At 39.8% G+C, this 16,704-nt stretch overlaps 2 protein-coding genes across 2 annotated transcripts in view; one reads left to right on the top strand and one right to left on the bottom strand.

Annotated features, from left to right (window-relative positions):
- Positions 1 to 13,235, bottom strand: part of LOC118428751 (mismatch repair endonuclease PMS2-like) — a 26,552-nt gene extending 13,317 nt beyond the window's left edge. Inside the window, exons 1-11 of the mRNA XM_035838942.1 lie at positions 13,068 to 13,235; positions 12,488 to 12,574; positions 12,090 to 12,192; positions 11,535 to 11,637; positions 9,934 to 10,014; positions 9,503 to 9,591; positions 8,807 to 8,977; positions 8,501 to 8,600; positions 7,922 to 8,006; positions 7,446 to 7,525; positions 6,836 to 6,914 (exon numbers count right to left, since the gene is read on the bottom strand). Of these exons, the coding sequence (XP_035694835.1) occupies positions 6,836 to 6,914; positions 7,446 to 7,525; positions 7,922 to 8,006; positions 8,501 to 8,600; positions 8,807 to 8,977; positions 9,503 to 9,591; positions 9,934 to 10,014; positions 11,535 to 11,637; positions 12,090 to 12,192; positions 12,488 to 12,574; positions 13,068 to 13,200 (1,111 nt within the window). The 5' untranslated portion in view covers positions 13,201 to 13,235. The remainder of the gene's footprint in view (positions 1 to 6,835; positions 6,915 to 7,445; positions 7,526 to 7,921; positions 8,007 to 8,500; positions 8,601 to 8,806; positions 8,978 to 9,502; positions 9,592 to 9,933; positions 10,015 to 11,534; positions 11,638 to 12,089; positions 12,193 to 12,487; positions 12,575 to 13,067) is intronic.
- Positions 4,850 to 6,698, top strand: LOC118428749 (uncharacterized protein ZK673.1-like). The gene is made up of 2 exons (XM_035838940.1): positions 4,850 to 5,080; positions 5,567 to 6,698. The coding sequence occupies exons 1-2, from the start codon at positions 4,865 to 4,867 to the stop codon at positions 5,648 to 5,650; spliced, it is 300 nt and encodes a 99-aa protein (XP_035694833.1). The 5' UTR covers positions 4,850 to 4,864; the 3' UTR covers positions 5,651 to 6,698.
- Positions 13,236 to 16,704: the final 3,469 nt, after the last annotated feature.

A 16,704-nucleotide genomic window follows, 5' to 3' on the forward strand; every position in this document is an offset into this window, starting at 1 on the left:
CTAATGACATGTCTGGAATTCACAACACACGTACAGCACCAGACCATACATTCCAACTGATAGCGAACGGTTCTGGTTAGACGATCAGAGAGTCAGGCACCTTCACATGACACTGAAACGAGCGGATGGGCCAATCAGAGATGAGACTGAGTTGTCATCATCCTACAGACCTTCTCAATCTTCGATGTCAACGGAATCCAGATATTCCACAGAACCATACAGCCCCACAGAAGACGAGTGGTTTTGGAGGAATGATACGAAGGTCAAGGAAGTTCAGATGACCTTGAAAAGACCAGACGGGCCAATAAGAGACGAGACTGAGCTATCATCACCCAGACCTTCTTATTCTTCTACATCTGACTCAGCAATTTCCAGATATTCCACTAGACCATACAGCCCAACTGAGGAGGACAGGTTCTGGAGAAATGACAAGAGGGCCAGGGACATTCAGTCGACCTTGAAGAGACCAGATGGGCCAATAAGAGATGAGACTGAGCTTTCATCAGCAAGGCCTTCTCATTCTTCTAGATCAGAAACTTCCAGATACTCCAACAAAACTTACAGCGCCACTGAGGAGGACTGGTTTTGGAGAAACGACATGAAGGTCAGAGATGTTCATTCGACTTTGAGGAGGCCAGATGGGCCACTAAGAAGATGAGACTGAGTTATCGTCAGTAAGGCCTTCTGATTCTTCCACACGTGATTCAGTCATTTCCAGATATTCCACAAGTCCGTACAATCCCACAGATGAAGACAGGTTCTGGAGAAATGACACGAGGGTCAGAGACATTCATTCGACCTTGAAGAGACCAGACGGGCCAAAAAGAGATGAGACAAATCTGATGTTTTATAGTAGCTGAGGTCATATCAGGGCAGTCGAGTAGTTTGTTTTCCTTGCTTTCAATTTGCATACCTCTTAAAATGGAGCTGAAATATTCAAGAACATGTGAGTATAAGACAAGTATGAGACAAAGTTTTTGTATTTTTGTATTGTGAAGCATTATTTATAAAGATTAGGTTCTGATATCCCAACTATAAGCTGAGGATCAGATAATTTCAATTTTGCCCTGGGTTGTCGCTTAATTTGTTATTAGAGGGTAAATACTTCCTGGTTCTTTCCCACACTGTATGCTTCATCATTTCAGATATGAAATCATAATAGCTGCATTGTACAGAGTACATGCAGACTGTAAAAGAGAGTTACAATGGCATTGGCTGGTTTAAATTGACAAAAGTAGTCATGGTTATTGATATTATATATGCATACCTGGGGGTAAATGTTATTTGACTTAATATATGTTGTATACACAAGTAGCTAGAGTACATTTTATGTGCAAGTGAATTCATGTTTCTAAGGATTATACTTTGGATGCACTTTAATTGTTGTTATCGTCTATGACAATGAAAAGCAATAAACTTTGTAATTTTAAAAGTTTGTTCTTGTCTTGGTACAATCAAGGAGGTTGCAATACACAGTCTTGAGTTGTGAAGCATTACGGTAATAAAATTAGAAAATAATACATTCTAATTTCTGCAACTCCAGACTACATTGTCAACAAGGTCATTAACCTTACCTGCACATTGCTCAGTTAGTAACCTTTGTGCACAAAGGTGTACACTGTAAGGTTACAGTTCACACAACAAAGTTAACACAAAACTCTGTACTCTGAACATGCTACTTTTAAGTCAACAGATCAAATCAGTAGTCAGTCATATGAAGTTTTGATGACTTCTTAAGTAAATGTAATGATTCAATGATTACAAACACCACATACACATATTTAACTTTCAATCCCTGGAACTGTGTTTAGCCTAGCATTGGATACAATTTAGCAATGTCAAAATCTTTTCATGAAAACTTTCTTCCCAATCAGCAAGAGTCCCCATACAGTAGCAGAAATGAGTTCTGTTTGTCCTACTGTAGTACAGTAATCTTACCAGGCATGATTTTTTCAGTGTGCTATGCATGTGGACTTGATTGACTGACAAGTTAAGCAGGAAAGAACGCCAAAACCTTTGTACTTGTGTCCTTTCTTCTATCAATAGGCTATACTATTTGCTCTAAAGTTTCTGTGACTCAAGTCAACATAACACCAAGCAACTTTCTATGAAGCTTCATAAAATTATTGAGTGGAAGAAAGAAATCGTTCATTAGTTTAGGGATCCTTATTTGCTTTACACTTAACATTACATGTAGCTTATAACGTTAATGCCCCATAAAAACCTTTCATTGATTAACAGCTAAAACGGCCTGATAAAATCACATTAGGCCAAGAGAATAGTGACTAAAAAGCTCTATCCTAATTTCTGGGCCCTGAAACCCCAAAAAATAACAGTGCATCAACAAACACCAGTCCTGTAGACATTAGGTTTTGTGACTTTTGCGGGCAAAATATCCAAGGGCTGTTCTTTGCACTTGCACAACTCTCAAGAAAAGATTATGACTCACACAACAACTAAGACACAAACTCAGTATCCTGTTCTAAATCAGGGGGTGCCTGAAGTGGAAGAGTTTAAGACATTCCAGCCCTCATTACTGACCCATGTGTTACCAGTAAAGCTCTCTAAACTTGAGCAGGGATCAGGGAAGTCTTACTGTATGTACACAGCCACCCGTTGATTCTAAGTTAAACAGACCACGCCTCGGAGTTCATTACTTGTCACGGGTATCCTAGCAATGAAGGAACACATCTGTATAACAACCTTAGAAACATTGTCCAACTTTACAGATAAAAAAAAAACAAAAAAAACTGCTAGCTGGTCAAGACTGCCTAAAACATTGACCACAGCCAATTGACAAATAAGACAGGTAAAGTCCGTCACACAGTTGACAAGCTTTAGACAAATTGTTGATTGGTGGGAATGCTAAGAAGTTGCAGAGAGTCAAGCATATCTTTTTGCTTGAAAATCTACCTTTAATTTATCGATTTATCAGATCGAATAGATCTATTTGACCTGCAAACATTGGCTGATCCCTAAAAATCATGCATGATTGAGAGAGTCGGAGAGACCATTATTGCAGACTATGTCACTAAGGCCACACCAATTTAATTTCTTGGTTCACGGATTCGCTCGCTCCTATTTTTTGGGAAAAAAAATAAAAATAAAAATTACCACTCAGCAAATTTTCACCATTAATGAAACCATTCACCAGCTTTCTGGTGTAGCAAATTGGCCTTTATATTATAAGCTCCTTAAAGTGTGGGTACAGGTGCTGTTACTGTACAATAATAGTGTTTTTGTACTTTTTTCAAGCTGAAAACTTTTTTTCTTTATGTTTTGGATTAGCCGTTACCTTTACCCCAACCATTTTACAATTTTTATTTTTATTTTTATTTCGCCCTCTCGCTCCATATTTTTTATGAAAAAATCCGTGAACCAAGAAATTAAATTGGTGTGGCCTAAGAATCACAGATTCTCTAGCCGAATGATTTTTTCTTGATTAACAGAGGTATAAGGAAGGGGAACTATGTGTTGTTCCATTATCAGCATGCATCAACACTTGTAAATATTTTTCTTGGTTAAATAATGACTCCTGTATTTGGCCATTTGACAGTAATCACATTTAATCATCAGCCCTGAAGAAATGATCAAAATATGCAAAGTGTTGACACAACCTTGCTTATACAAACATTAAATGTTATGACATGATTTTGTTACCCATAGAAACAGAATGTCTCCCAAAGAAAGCGCCTGCAGATATTTGAATAATAATATGTATTCTCCATTGGAAGATAACTGTTAGTATCATACATGTGTGTGTGTGTGTCATAACTGTAAGAGAGATAGGTGTGAAAATGAATGAAAAATAAGGAATCTGATGATGAATCATCTGTTTTGACTTGTTAGCAGCAATATTGCTATGGTGCTGGCAGATACTGTAGAGGGTGTGGTCTGATAGGCGTGTGCTTAAGGCCACAACTTGCGTCAACAGTCAAGTTTTGGACAGGCTTCATAAAAGCTGGGACAGCGTAGTGGTGACGACCATACAGTACAAAACATTCACAACTCCAGATCCATTGGAAACGGCATCCCTCTAAAAAAAGGTAACTATCTAGAAGCTCTTAACATTGGCATATGTACATGTAGACTTGAGATATATTTCCCATGTGAGTGAATGTAACTAGAGTAAAGCTTTCATTTTTACATATGTTCACCTGGTCCGGAAAACAACGTACAAAACGCTTTACGACCTCTGAGTAAAATGAAGAATATTCCCTTGGTTTACAATCAATAACACAACAGTTAACCGCCTACGTGAGCAAAGTTTTCCTCACTTCTTGGTCATGTGTTTCACGTTCAATCGTCAATGTATTGATTTCGCATGTGATAATTGCACTTTGCCTTGCAATTGTCAACTACGTAACTATACTGACTACCAGCAACCTCTGTCTGAAAGGAACAGGTAAGGAAGGACAGGTTTTTAACTGTAATTTCTTGTTTTGTCTTCTATCATAATAAGAAAAGGGGTCATACATTGAGGCATTTAAGGGTCTAAGGTACATAAAACATACCATATGAGGACAAAACATTTGTTTGCTTCACATACCTGGCAAAGTATGTTTGATTAAGCATAGCGAGCCGCTCAATATTTGCTTGCGTTGACTTCCTTAATCTATTGTTACAGTAACAATTACAATATTGAAAACTCTCTACTGCGTATTTATATCTAATGGAATAATCACTTCCTTGACTAATCTAAGATTTTTTTCATCCATTCAGGAATGGATCTGCATTTGCTTGTAAAAATGTCATGGTATTTTCGCATCAGCATGTGATTGGCGTATGGTAGTGACAAAGTCAACACTTGGAAAAGGTTTAATTCTGAAATCGTTGTGTATTTCAGTAATACCTCGGCTTGACGATGAGGAATATTTTGTTCTATCTGGGGTTGGTGGCTGTGGTTGTCGCCAGTGCCACAGCTCAAACTACCGCCACCACGGCTGCCTCTACTACAACTGCAGCTGGCACAGGTAGTACCGCAGCAGCGGGTGGTACCACAGTAGCTGGGGGTACCACAGCAGCCGGTACCAGTGGTGATGCTACCACAGCCGCTGCCGGCACAACCGCTACAACAATGGTTAGTCAGGCTAACTTTTCCTTTATACCCGGTAATTCTTTTTTAAGTGACACATGCCCAATTGTGCATGTCAAGGATTGGGCTGTACAGCCATGTGAAAAGCTCTGTCGAGGAGGACAACCTTCATACCTGTATCACTAATTTTTGCAAGCGAAGAACCAGCCATCCGCACTTTTGAACGATAATAAACATTTCACTGTTAAATCTTGTAACTGTATTTTGAACCTAGTGTCTTCAAACTTCAAACCACAAATCATAAGAAGAAACGAAATGTACTGCTGAGCACCACACTCGTGATAACGAAAGTCTTAAAAGTGCAATGAAATTCAATACATGTATGTGAAATGTTTTGTAACAAATGTCCACAAATTCAGACTGTCCATGTCCTTACCTTCTACATTTTGTAGACAAATCTAATATGAGTGTATGAAAAGCCATCCCCTTCCACGAAACAAGCTCATTATTCTTTGTATCCTGCATTTTCAGGCCACGACAACTGCCAGCGGAACTACCGTCCTGCCGTACATGTTCCTTGTGATTGCCCTGGCCTGTCTCACTCTGCTGGCATAAAACTGACACAGTTAGACCTGGCAACAGACAGGATGGAGCAAGATTTCAAGAGAGGGTTGCAAAATTAGAATCAAGAACAGGAATGTTCAACATCACTATCAAAAGACTTCTTCATAAAATGACTCAAAGAACAATGATTCAGACATCTACTTAGTAGTGCCACTGTGTAGAAAAAGGCTCACAGAGTGCATCTCAAAAGCTCCCTAAGTAGCAACTTTGTAAGAGAGGGGTGCAATCTAAGAATCAAGAACAGGAGTGTTCAATATTACTGTTGAAAGCTTCTTCATAAAATGACTCAAAGTCAAACAACAATGATTAACATCTAATAGGTTGAAAAAGGGACAGAGTGGATCTCAAAATCTCACTAAGTAGTAACTTTGTTTTGTGAAATTGTTTAGATATTTCAACAAAACAATGATTCACATGTGATTGAGTATTCTGTATGCTATAATCAGTGTCAGATCTTCTCCACATCACCTATCCCTACGGTTGATGATGAAACGTGGATTGTTCCGTAGCAACAAAATATGTGTGCAAATTGTATCAAGATGGAAACGTTTGTGTCCTGACCTCAGCTGTATCATTGAAAGTAGCAATTCATACTGCAAAACTGATTGTTTTCAATATTACATGTGATCAGACTATGCTGTGACAGTCATTTAAGATTACAAAAGCTTTTAAGGACATTGTTGAAGGGACGTGTGATGTTGGTCTCTAGAAGGAATAGCACTAAATACATTGTAAGCTGTTAGAATACTAGCATCTACACCTACATGTATTTTGAATTTTTAACAAATGCAGAATTTAAATCTTAATAACCCAAATAATGGAGCAAGCCATGATTGGTCAGTGAAATATGAACTAGGGCAAATTTTAATTGTAACCACGTGTATATAATAGCTTTAATTGCCATTGTCCAAGAGCCACAGAGAGTCCTTTTGTAAATGTACGTCATGCTTAAAGTGCAATGATTGCTTGCTGCTAAGACTTGGATTGAAAAAAAAAGTGGTGGAAATGAAGCTTTGGAATAAAGAAAGACTTCACCATACATCTTGTTTTGTATGTGTCTTGTGTTGACAATGATACGTTAAGTAGCTACAATTTATAAAATTCATTCATTCATCCATCCATCCATCCATCTATCCATCATTTTGTTGTAAATGGATAAGTGCAATTGGAGCTTACCTGTATTACTATTGGGAAGTACTGCCTGGTTCACTGCATACACAGAGGCTGTTGGCTCATACATTTGCATGAGGGATGTCTGAAACATTTTGATACATAATTGTACAAGTTATCTCAAAATACCCCCGGAACTACTCTTCTGGGTGTAATTGAACATACAAAGCATGTATCTTTTTTATGCATTCACATATTAGTGTCTTCATACAACAAATCTACATTCTAATTAATTCTTCATGATGCACTGTTATTTTTCTGACTTGCAAGAATTTGAGATGTAAGGCTCATGTGATAGGCTACAACATCTGACCAAAGGCATGAGAATGGTTAAAGGCTTAAAGCATACAGTACTGTTCTGCTGCCCTGGCAGTCTTCATGTTGCTAATGTACAAAAACTGTTACATCAATGAAGGATAGACATCCAGGTAATAAGATATGCCAAATAGCAATTACTCAAGCAACTGGACATGATTTTGGAAACATGGAGTAATTGCTATTTGGCATAAAAACTGTTACAGTATCATTTGGATCAAGCAGATTCATTACTGCACAATAACATTGCAGTCAAATACTACAACAAACAAACATTCTTCCTTTCCTTCAGGCAGTTTACCTTGATTATTGCCAGCAGTGTTCTCTCTTCTTGCAGCCAAACTTGTCGCTTGTCTGGTGTTACGTTCACATCCACTGAATCTACAAGAGAAAGACACACATAGGAATGTGTCAAGACAAAGTATTATGGATGTCTTAGAAGAACATAAACATTCATGTTCGAATCAATTACATTCAATCTCTGGATGAAAAACAGATAATTACTCCCGAATGTTTCGAGTGACAGCCATCACTCTTCTTCAGTGTTATTAGAATGAATTAAACTGGCATAAGAACATCAACATTTATGAAAATCAACCTATTAGCAGTTACAGTGCAGCACAATAGATCAGTAACAGATACATATGGAAACCTGGAGTGCTGAGTCCATCGCTGCTTTACCTGACTTAGCTCTTGAATGTGTTTGTTTAGCTGTGTGGAATACTGTGAAGATGATTTTCACAAAGCAAGTGTCAGACATAAAGTTACTAAACTCACCCCTGGCCAAGGAGATATCCAGGACGACAAATGGATACTGGTGTCTGTTGTACATGTGGTAGACTTCGTTCACAACCTTGGACACCTGCACAATGCATAGGACAGAAGGTTAACTCGGAATTTCTATCTACAGTGAGGGTGCCATACAAAACTCAATGCCTTTTTGACTTAAAAGCAATAAGCCACACTTAAATAATAGCAAGGTAGAAAGTGGTAATTAGCTGTGGTAGACTTCAAAACTCTCTTTTCCTGGCATCAAACCACACACAAACAAATCGTACATGATATGTTCAACAAGTCTAAAATGGAAGGTATTTACGATAGTGTCCAATTCAATCACATTGTCAGTACAAATATTGTAAGCTAAACCAATCAACAGCTGTTTGCAAGAGGGAAGGCAGAGCTACCTGTGCTACCAGTGTAGTATCAATGAGAGAGATGTACACTGCCTGGTTGCCTGTTTATAGGGCTGATTTTGACAGACTTTGAAGTCTGCCATTCAATCGTAGAGGTTTACAGATGTTCAAGTTCCAGTTGCCCTCTAGAGTAAATAACATTACTACAAAATCACATATCTACCTTTGGCAGATCACAAGGTCTCTTGTTGATAAAGAAGTACTGCCTGTCTGAGCTGCTCCTGCCCTGGCCATGGGAACATGTGGACAGGTAACCTGTAATACTGACGAATAAAAACAGGCTTTAGCCAATCTGGTGCATGTATTCATCTTTTTGATGTTGTCTGATACTTGTATCTTTATCCGTATCCGTACAGATGGAACAACTGCTCTCCACACCAGTTTTAGAGTTATGTGATGCATTTTTCTCTCTTTACAAATGATCACATTTTAAAGCACTCAGCTAGCAAAAAGGAACTAGTTTATTCACCTGAAGAGGTCTGTGTTGCCCCCCTTGACCCCCATCTCCTCCGCCACCTCCTGACTGGGTCTGTTCTGCACAAACTGCAGCAGGCCCGACAGCTGCTTGGGACCGAACACGTTGGTGACGTTTTCCTTCATGTTCATGTTCCCATTGGTGCTCACCACTGTCGTACGCTTACTGAGGGGTGAATAAAGAACTGGTGTTGAAGTGTAGCAACTATCAAAAAATTGTGTTGGAGTATAGCAACAGCATTTTTATAAAGGGACTGAACACGTTGGTGACGTTTTCCTTCATGTTCACGTTCCCATTGGTGCTCACCACTGTGGTGCGCTTACTGAGGGGGAAATAAAGAACTAGTGTTGAAGTATAGCAACTATCAAATAGAAAGACAGGATAAGAACACAGCAGTTTGGAGTTAGTTGGTGACATTCTCCTTCATGTTCACATTCCCATTGGTGCTCAATACTGTGGTGCGCTTGCTGAGGGGTGAATAAAGAACTGGTCATACTCATAGCAACTATCAAATAATTAAAGTCAGCATTTTCATAAAGGGGCCGAACGCTTTGGTCACATTCTCCTTCATGTTCATATACTTCACTGCTTTACACCCTTCTTAAAAAAACTGAAACATACTCTAGAATTTTGATACATTCAATCACTAGACCAGGAACAGAATGAACAGCATGACCCCATAAGACTCACCCTTTGCCAGCCTGATTAGTGCAGGTTATTCTGACATTAGTGCTGATGATGCAGTAGGCATACAGCACAGTCAACATCCTGGAGTACTCCTGGGGAGACACAGATGGAAACATGGTCATTTTGACTGGTAAATCCCTCAAGTATCAGGTAAGTTACAGTAGTAGCTCTGTCCAGTCTTGAGTAGACTTTTATGGGATAACACTGCTCGCTCGCTCACCATTACACCACTCACTCACTCATTCACATGCTTGCACCTAGGTGCCATCCCATTGAATCCATATCCTGTTACAGCAACAAATATAGTTTAAAGTACCAGCATTGTTGATAATGTATATACTATACACGTAAATGTAAATACATATGTTACTTTGTAGACAAGTCTTCTATATCATAAGACAAAGCAGTATTTAAGAGCATCTTTTTTTTCTTACCTTCTTAAGATTCCTGAGAAACTCCTTATGTCTGACTGGGAGTGTGCAGAAAATCTGCTGGATGGTGACAGTGGTGCCTTGCTGGAAAACAAAAATCACCAGTCAACCTTCTGTGCAATGTTTTATTCTCATAAACAAGGTGCCTAATACTTGAAACCACAATCTAGATTTGTGGCATAACAGTTGGAGCATTTGGTTGATAACCTGGGATCATCCTCTGATATGACCCTGATATGATGTTGTGCCCTTGGGGAAGGTAACATCTATTATCATAATACCGGTACGTTTACGACGATTTCTCTAGCCATACTGAATTGACAAATTGTCAACGCATCATTTTCTCCAGTTACATGTTGCTGTTATAGGTTACCCTTGCCACTTCTTCTGTGTAACTTTTCTGCCACTCTTGTCCTGCTAAAAGCGTAATATTGTAATTGTAACACGCCGCGGAATTACACGGCGAACGGGCGCGTGGCTGGGAGGGGGTAAAAAATACCGGTAGGAAGAAACACGGCACAATTAACTGCCGCTATGCACATTTATACATCCTCTGATGTTCCTTCCTTTAGTGTCAGTAAATGCATAAAACATAAACCTGCATGAGCATACAAAATGTCATGAGAAAACGGACGTATACTGTCAAGAATTTTCATTTAACTTCTGTCCGTCACAACCGCTATGACGTAATACTTCACTGCTAGCGTAGATATAAAAATGGCGGGAAAATGGCTGCGTACGTTCAATTTTGCCCATTCAGTCTTAGATCCGGGCTATTATGCAACGGTTCTTCACACTTTTACATGAGTTGTAGGTCACCAACAGAAATTCAAGATTGTTGTTGAATCATGTTCGTCTTGTGCCGTGAGCATGTGTAATTATGATCTATAAATTTGGCAATGAATGTGACAGTGTGTTCGTCCCACGACGAGCTGCCTACCCCGAAAAAGATACTGAAAACTTTTGGCCTTGTTGTCTTCGAATGCATTGTTATCGATGCTTTGTAAATGGTGTATTGGACACCTAGATGTCTGAAGTGTGCACAGCTCAGAAATAACTATTGTTGCATGTGTAGATCTCTTTAAGTTCCAGTATTTTTAATCTACCGGTATAAGTCTTACTACCGGTATTATGCCAATGCATGTTAAATCTAATATGACTTTCGTCACTTTACAGTGAAGCAACACCCACTTGATCTCCAGGCTAATCAATTGTCTAAACTTTGTCCTAACACTGATAGGAACACACACTGATTTGAAGTGCCAAAAGAAGTGCATATTTGCCACCACGGATAGCATTTTATCTTTAAATCTAAGATGACAAAATAAATCTACAATGTAGATGAAAAAATTACAAATACAACTTAGATGAAAAATTGCACCAGCATTCATATATGCTCAGTCATCTCAAGAAATGACTTGGACATGTACATAGTCACACACAAATTTTTTTTTTTTTCGTTTTGGTTCCTGCACTTTGCACTTAATTTTTCCTCACGCCACCGGCCGCAAGGACCTGCACCTGACCTGGATGTGATGCTCTCACAGAGAGCTTTGTCCAGTACCTTATTGAGATTGAGATGTCACAAAGATCTGACTACCCACCTGTCTAGCACATGGTGTCTTCTGTATGAGTTTGCCATTGTGATTATACACTAACTTGGTGCCAACGTGGGCATCCCTGTGGCAGGTGGTGATACACAGGTCACTGGGAAAGGAAAACAAACATTCATCATCATGCATTTCTGCTGTAAAATTCAGTACTAGTACTTCTGTATTCATTCTGTATACAGACTTACTGTACTTTTTCCGATTCATGTATAAACATAATTTGAAGATGACTATACTTATCAGTAAAACAGTTTCTAGCTCAGAAATTGACTGTTGAGAGAAAAAACCTGTATGTGATGCTAGTTCACCTTTACTCGCGGGGTAACCTATATACGTTGTATTTAGAACAGGGCAGTGTTTAGGATTATCAAACCGACGGAAAGTGGTTAAAAATTGCAATATTTAAAAAAGATCATCTGTCTTCTTAACATCCCTAAATATACCCTTATTCAAAAGCAATGGATATAGGTCACCTCAAGGATAAAGGTGAACTAGTGTTATCACTATCAGCAGAGAAGCACTGTAAAATAACTTAAAGCCAGGTTTTACCTGAGTGCACAGAGGGAGCTGAGAGCCTCCCCCCTGAACCCAAATGTTTCCACCGACGTCAGATCTGAGAAGTCCTGTAGTTTGGAGGTGTGGTGCTTCAGCGCTGGGTGACGGTAAAAAAAAACATAGATAGCAATTTATTGCTCAAATATTTCACTATTGAAAGGGTGAGGACTTTCATGGATACTTTTATGAGTAGTCAGATTATTATAAGGGGTGTGTAAAAGAAAATTCCTACAAGTTTGTCAGGCAACTTGAACAAACAGACTCACTCCGTATCCTGTTTATCGTCCATTGTTCCCTGTTACAGAGCAGTTAGTAATAATCCTTCCTATCAAACAAAAATGTCTCTTTTGATGCAAGATAGCTATCAGTACATCAAGAAATGGATGACTTACTGAGTCCTTCAAAGTTGCTCTCCTCCACTCCTGAGCCGTTGTCGACCACCTCCAGCAGTTCTGAGCCGTACTCCTTCAGACGGATGTCTGTGGAAGGGAATAGCAGTCAACACTTGTGTGGAGTGATAGCATAAAACTGTTGTGTACACGTAGAACAGAGAGCTGGGGAGTGATGATCAGCAAGGTTATGGTCATTGTGTTTGCTAGTACAATCAAACTGCACAAGTTATTATCATTACTTGCATTAAAAATTGTTTCTCTCTGTTTGTCACAATCATTCTTAAATAAACACTAATTCACACACAGCTCAATATTTCAAAAGTGATTATGACACATTTTCCTGGTGTCAGTTCCTATGTTTGTAGCATATACTAGTATTCCCAGTGTATACTAAGGCCCCGTTCATGATGCAAAAAATGAAACGGTTCTGTCGGTTAGGCCTGGAAATCCGGCTTGCCTAACCGATAGAACCGTTTCATTTTTTGCATCATGAACGAGGCCTAAGTTTGTGGCCTATATTCGGGTGTCTCCTAGTCCTACCTAAGTTTGTAGCACACATTCCCAACGACCTGTCTCCTACCTATGTTTGTTGCCCCTGCGTCCAGACTGTTCTCGACCAGCTCCTTCATGGCGGTGGCGAGGTTCAGCACCACCTGGCCGGAGCAGATCTGGTGCACCGAGCGCCGGTCGATGGGCTGGATCGGGCCTGCCATGTCTGGGCTAATATTCTCCTATATATCCTCTTCTTAATCAACAGAACCTGCTAGTTCAAGTAGTTGGCTGACGATGACATTAAATAAATTCCTGGATGGATGCTCGGTGATAATCATGAGGGGAGATATTCACAGCAAAACTCAGGTCAAACTCAAAGGTAAAAAAGTTATTGTAGTCAATCAAACTTGTTTCCATTTATGAATCTTTGTTGGTTGATTTAGAAAAAAAACAATGTGCAAAGTGATTTGTCTTTGCCTCAGGGGCCTTCACACATTGCTGATATCCACGAACCTTCCTATTGTAAATGCTCTCTTACAAATTAAGCTCCAACACTACTAAAAGTAAACAACAAAGCGTCCAGAAATTAACAAGTGTGGCAAGACAGCATGCATGCATCTCCAAGCTTCAGAATGCATCTCCCAAATTTCGTATGTAATTTGCTGCGCAATTTTGAACTCCATCGAACCATCAAAGCTGTGTATCATCTAGTCAAAACTCATCTGATCATCAGATAGTTGAAGATGATCAAAATTTGATATGGATGAAGGGGAGGGGGGCATTCACCGTCATGAATACTGTACAGTATCTCGTCTATTGTTGTATACATTGGGTCTGAATCTAAATCTACACATTCATGTTTAGATGCTATTTCTTCTACCTGATCAAAATGTAAGAAAGGAGGTGATATCGTTCAGATAATCGACAAATCTCACCTTGTAGCAAATAAACAAATCAAACACCCGCCACTTTCTGGTCATCATGGGTAGGAATGTACCACTGAGACAAGGGGGAGGCAATATTATCTTTAAGGGACGTGGGACGAATCTAAAACTCATTGGTTGTATTTATATATTTACAGTGAATGTTACTTAATGATAAATGTTGATTTTTCTCAAAAGAGGGAGTGAGGATTGTTCAGTACGATGATATACAACAAGTACGGTACGTACACACTGTACAAGGACGCCACTAATTTTAGCGGAATAGAATAGAACTGCAGTTTCATATGTTAAAACATTCTGGTGGATGCTGATTGGTCAAACGAAAATACCGACCAATCAGGGCAAATTAAAATTTGATGCACCGGAATACATAATATCTAGTATCCCGTACATTCTCCAAAAGCTAAATGGTGATTGGGTGTCATCGACCAATGGCAAAGTCCAAGGAAATCATAATCTCCGCTATGATTGGTTAATTTGTCCCGAGCACTAGCCAACCAGCAGTCAGTTTACTACGTACAAATGTGGTTGTTCATTGGTCAATATTCTTTCTGATCAACCAATAAACATGTAGCTAACATGATGATGTAATGAGATTGCAGCATTTATTTTATTTGCCACTAGAGGGCGCTTTTAAATATCCAATGTAAAATCCCATTGCCAAGTTTCTTGCGGTCTTGTACATGTTCATGTCGCTAAACGGCGTCCTTGTCACGCTGCAAAAAACAGGGTTGATGAATCTGGAATGGCGGCCATTGAGTTGCTCTCTGACTTGGACAAACAAATGTAATGAAGGTAATTTTGATGTTGTTAAGCCAATTTCCCTTTATTCTACCCAATGTCCAACGTGTTGCTGACAAATATCAAGCAAGTGCCAGAAGGAAGAATTATCTAAAAGGCTGGCGCATGGCGTGATGTTATGTCAATCCAAAACCTCAGGTCAATCGACGAACTTCAAATGAACTTTCCAATCCTGAAGTTCACGACTGGAAAGAATCTTTTCATGGGAATATAAAGGAAAACATATTGGCAATTACCACCCATATTTCACATATTCTGTGAGAGAGTCCAATGTTTAGGAACGTTCTGAACAAAACACAAGACTAGATCATCACCGTGTTGCAAGGGTTGTGTCCTCGGGGCCAGTGATAGCATCGCCCGTACGAAATCAAGTAACGCCACCCGGGAAGACTCCTTACAACAATTATCATCGAAACTTTTCGCCAACGGATTTCGCCAACCTCATCAATGAATATACCCTAGTGCATGATGACTATGAACAAGTGCTCAACCAAGCTGTCTGCTCCAGATTTGTCCATATGCTCGCTGCCAGTGCAGTACTTCAGCTGGCGTGTCCTAACGTTACTGCCCACCCACGGTTTCACTACTCAAACGTCACTACCACTGTCTCCGATGCCACCACCGCTGTCGTCAATGCCACCACCACTTTCTGCAAGGTCACCACGGCGCTCTACAACATTGCCTTCGCTCTTTGCAATGCAATCACCGCGCTCTACAACAATACATGTAACGGAACACTCCATGTTGTCAGGTCCTCAGGCTGTATCACCATTACCTCTTCACTCACTGAAGAGAACACCACCTCGGTACAGTTCACTCTGTGTCAGTGCTTTTGGTGGCAAAGCTCTCCCAGGGCCAAAACATAATTTCTTTGACGTTGACAACTTGGTCCTGGCCTCAAGCACATGTCCCTCGTGGCGTTAAAGAGAACATCTAACGGTTACATGTACTTCCTAGAGTACAATTCCAACAATATGTAGCGTCGTCTGGCTGGGAAGCATTTTGAGTACTGGGATGACTGCGCTAACTGGAGCTCAAGGAATAGTGGTGTTGTAACACACTTTCTGTCTCGGCCAGGAGAAAAGCTGAAGAAGATTGTCCTCCATGACGGATAATTGTTCTGTCTAGGGAAACAGAAGAGTAAGCAATCAGTTTTCCTTCATCCGGAGCCCCAGCCAGACAGTTTTGTTGTGGACAGGTAATGTTACTACCTACGGCTGTTGCGGGAACCAATGTATGAGAAGAGGGTTTCATGGATTGAGAATTCCACTGTCGACTCTGGGCAGATAACCTGCATTGAGTACAAGGGACTTTACTCAGGAGATGCCCCCCATGCCAACAGCAAAAGAGGGCAACTTGCGTCAGCCTGTGACCCCGCGTGGCAGCCAAAGTGAAAGAATCCATCAGAACAAATACATGTATGCCCCAAAACCAAGGAAAGTACCAGGGAGAGTTCCAAAGGAACAGGGCTGCCCAACTTTATTCCCAACTGTAAGTGCTGTGTAGTGTTACTTCCATGAGCAATGTAATTTTACCGTTTGGATTTCCTGAACAGTTAAAAATCTAAGGTTATCAGACAAAAAGTACAGCAAAGGAATACAAACATACAGCTTTTTATCAGGTATGTGCATTGATGCCTGTTTATTGCTCTGCTCCATGTACAAACTACTTTGACACTTGACTTTACAAGAAATTATGATTCTTCTGCATCAGAGGTTCTATGTGGAATTCAAGGAAAAAAAGGCATCCTCTAAATTCTTCTTAAGTTAAGGTGACAAATACAATGCAATGTTCCAGCAAGTATAATGTATGGTCAGCATTTACAATACGTCTGTACAATTTAAGTCTTTTCACATTTCGGCATCAGAACACAATATCACAGTATTATATGTATGCTGGACAATTTTTTTTTTAACTCAATCATTGATTTAAAAAAAAGTTCACTTCTTCTGCAGTACACAATCTGGCCATGGTAAACAG

The sequence above is a fragment of the Branchiostoma floridae genome, chromosome 13 (assembly GCF_000003815.2).
Source record: "Branchiostoma floridae strain S238N-H82 chromosome 13, Bfl_VNyyK, whole genome shotgun sequence".
In the NCBI taxonomy this organism is placed as follows: Eukaryota; Metazoa; Chordata; class Leptocardii; order Amphioxiformes; family Branchiostomatidae; genus Branchiostoma; species Branchiostoma floridae.

Coding starts and splice junctions, on each gene's coding strand:
- LOC118428749 (XM_035838940.1), top strand. CDS start 4,865: ATGAGGAATATTTTGTTCTATCTGGGGTTGGTGGCTGTGGTTGTCGCC. Junction 5,081..5,566: donor GCACAACCGCTACAACAATG/GTTAGTCAGGCT, acceptor CTGCATTTTCAG/GCCACGACAACTGCCAGCGG.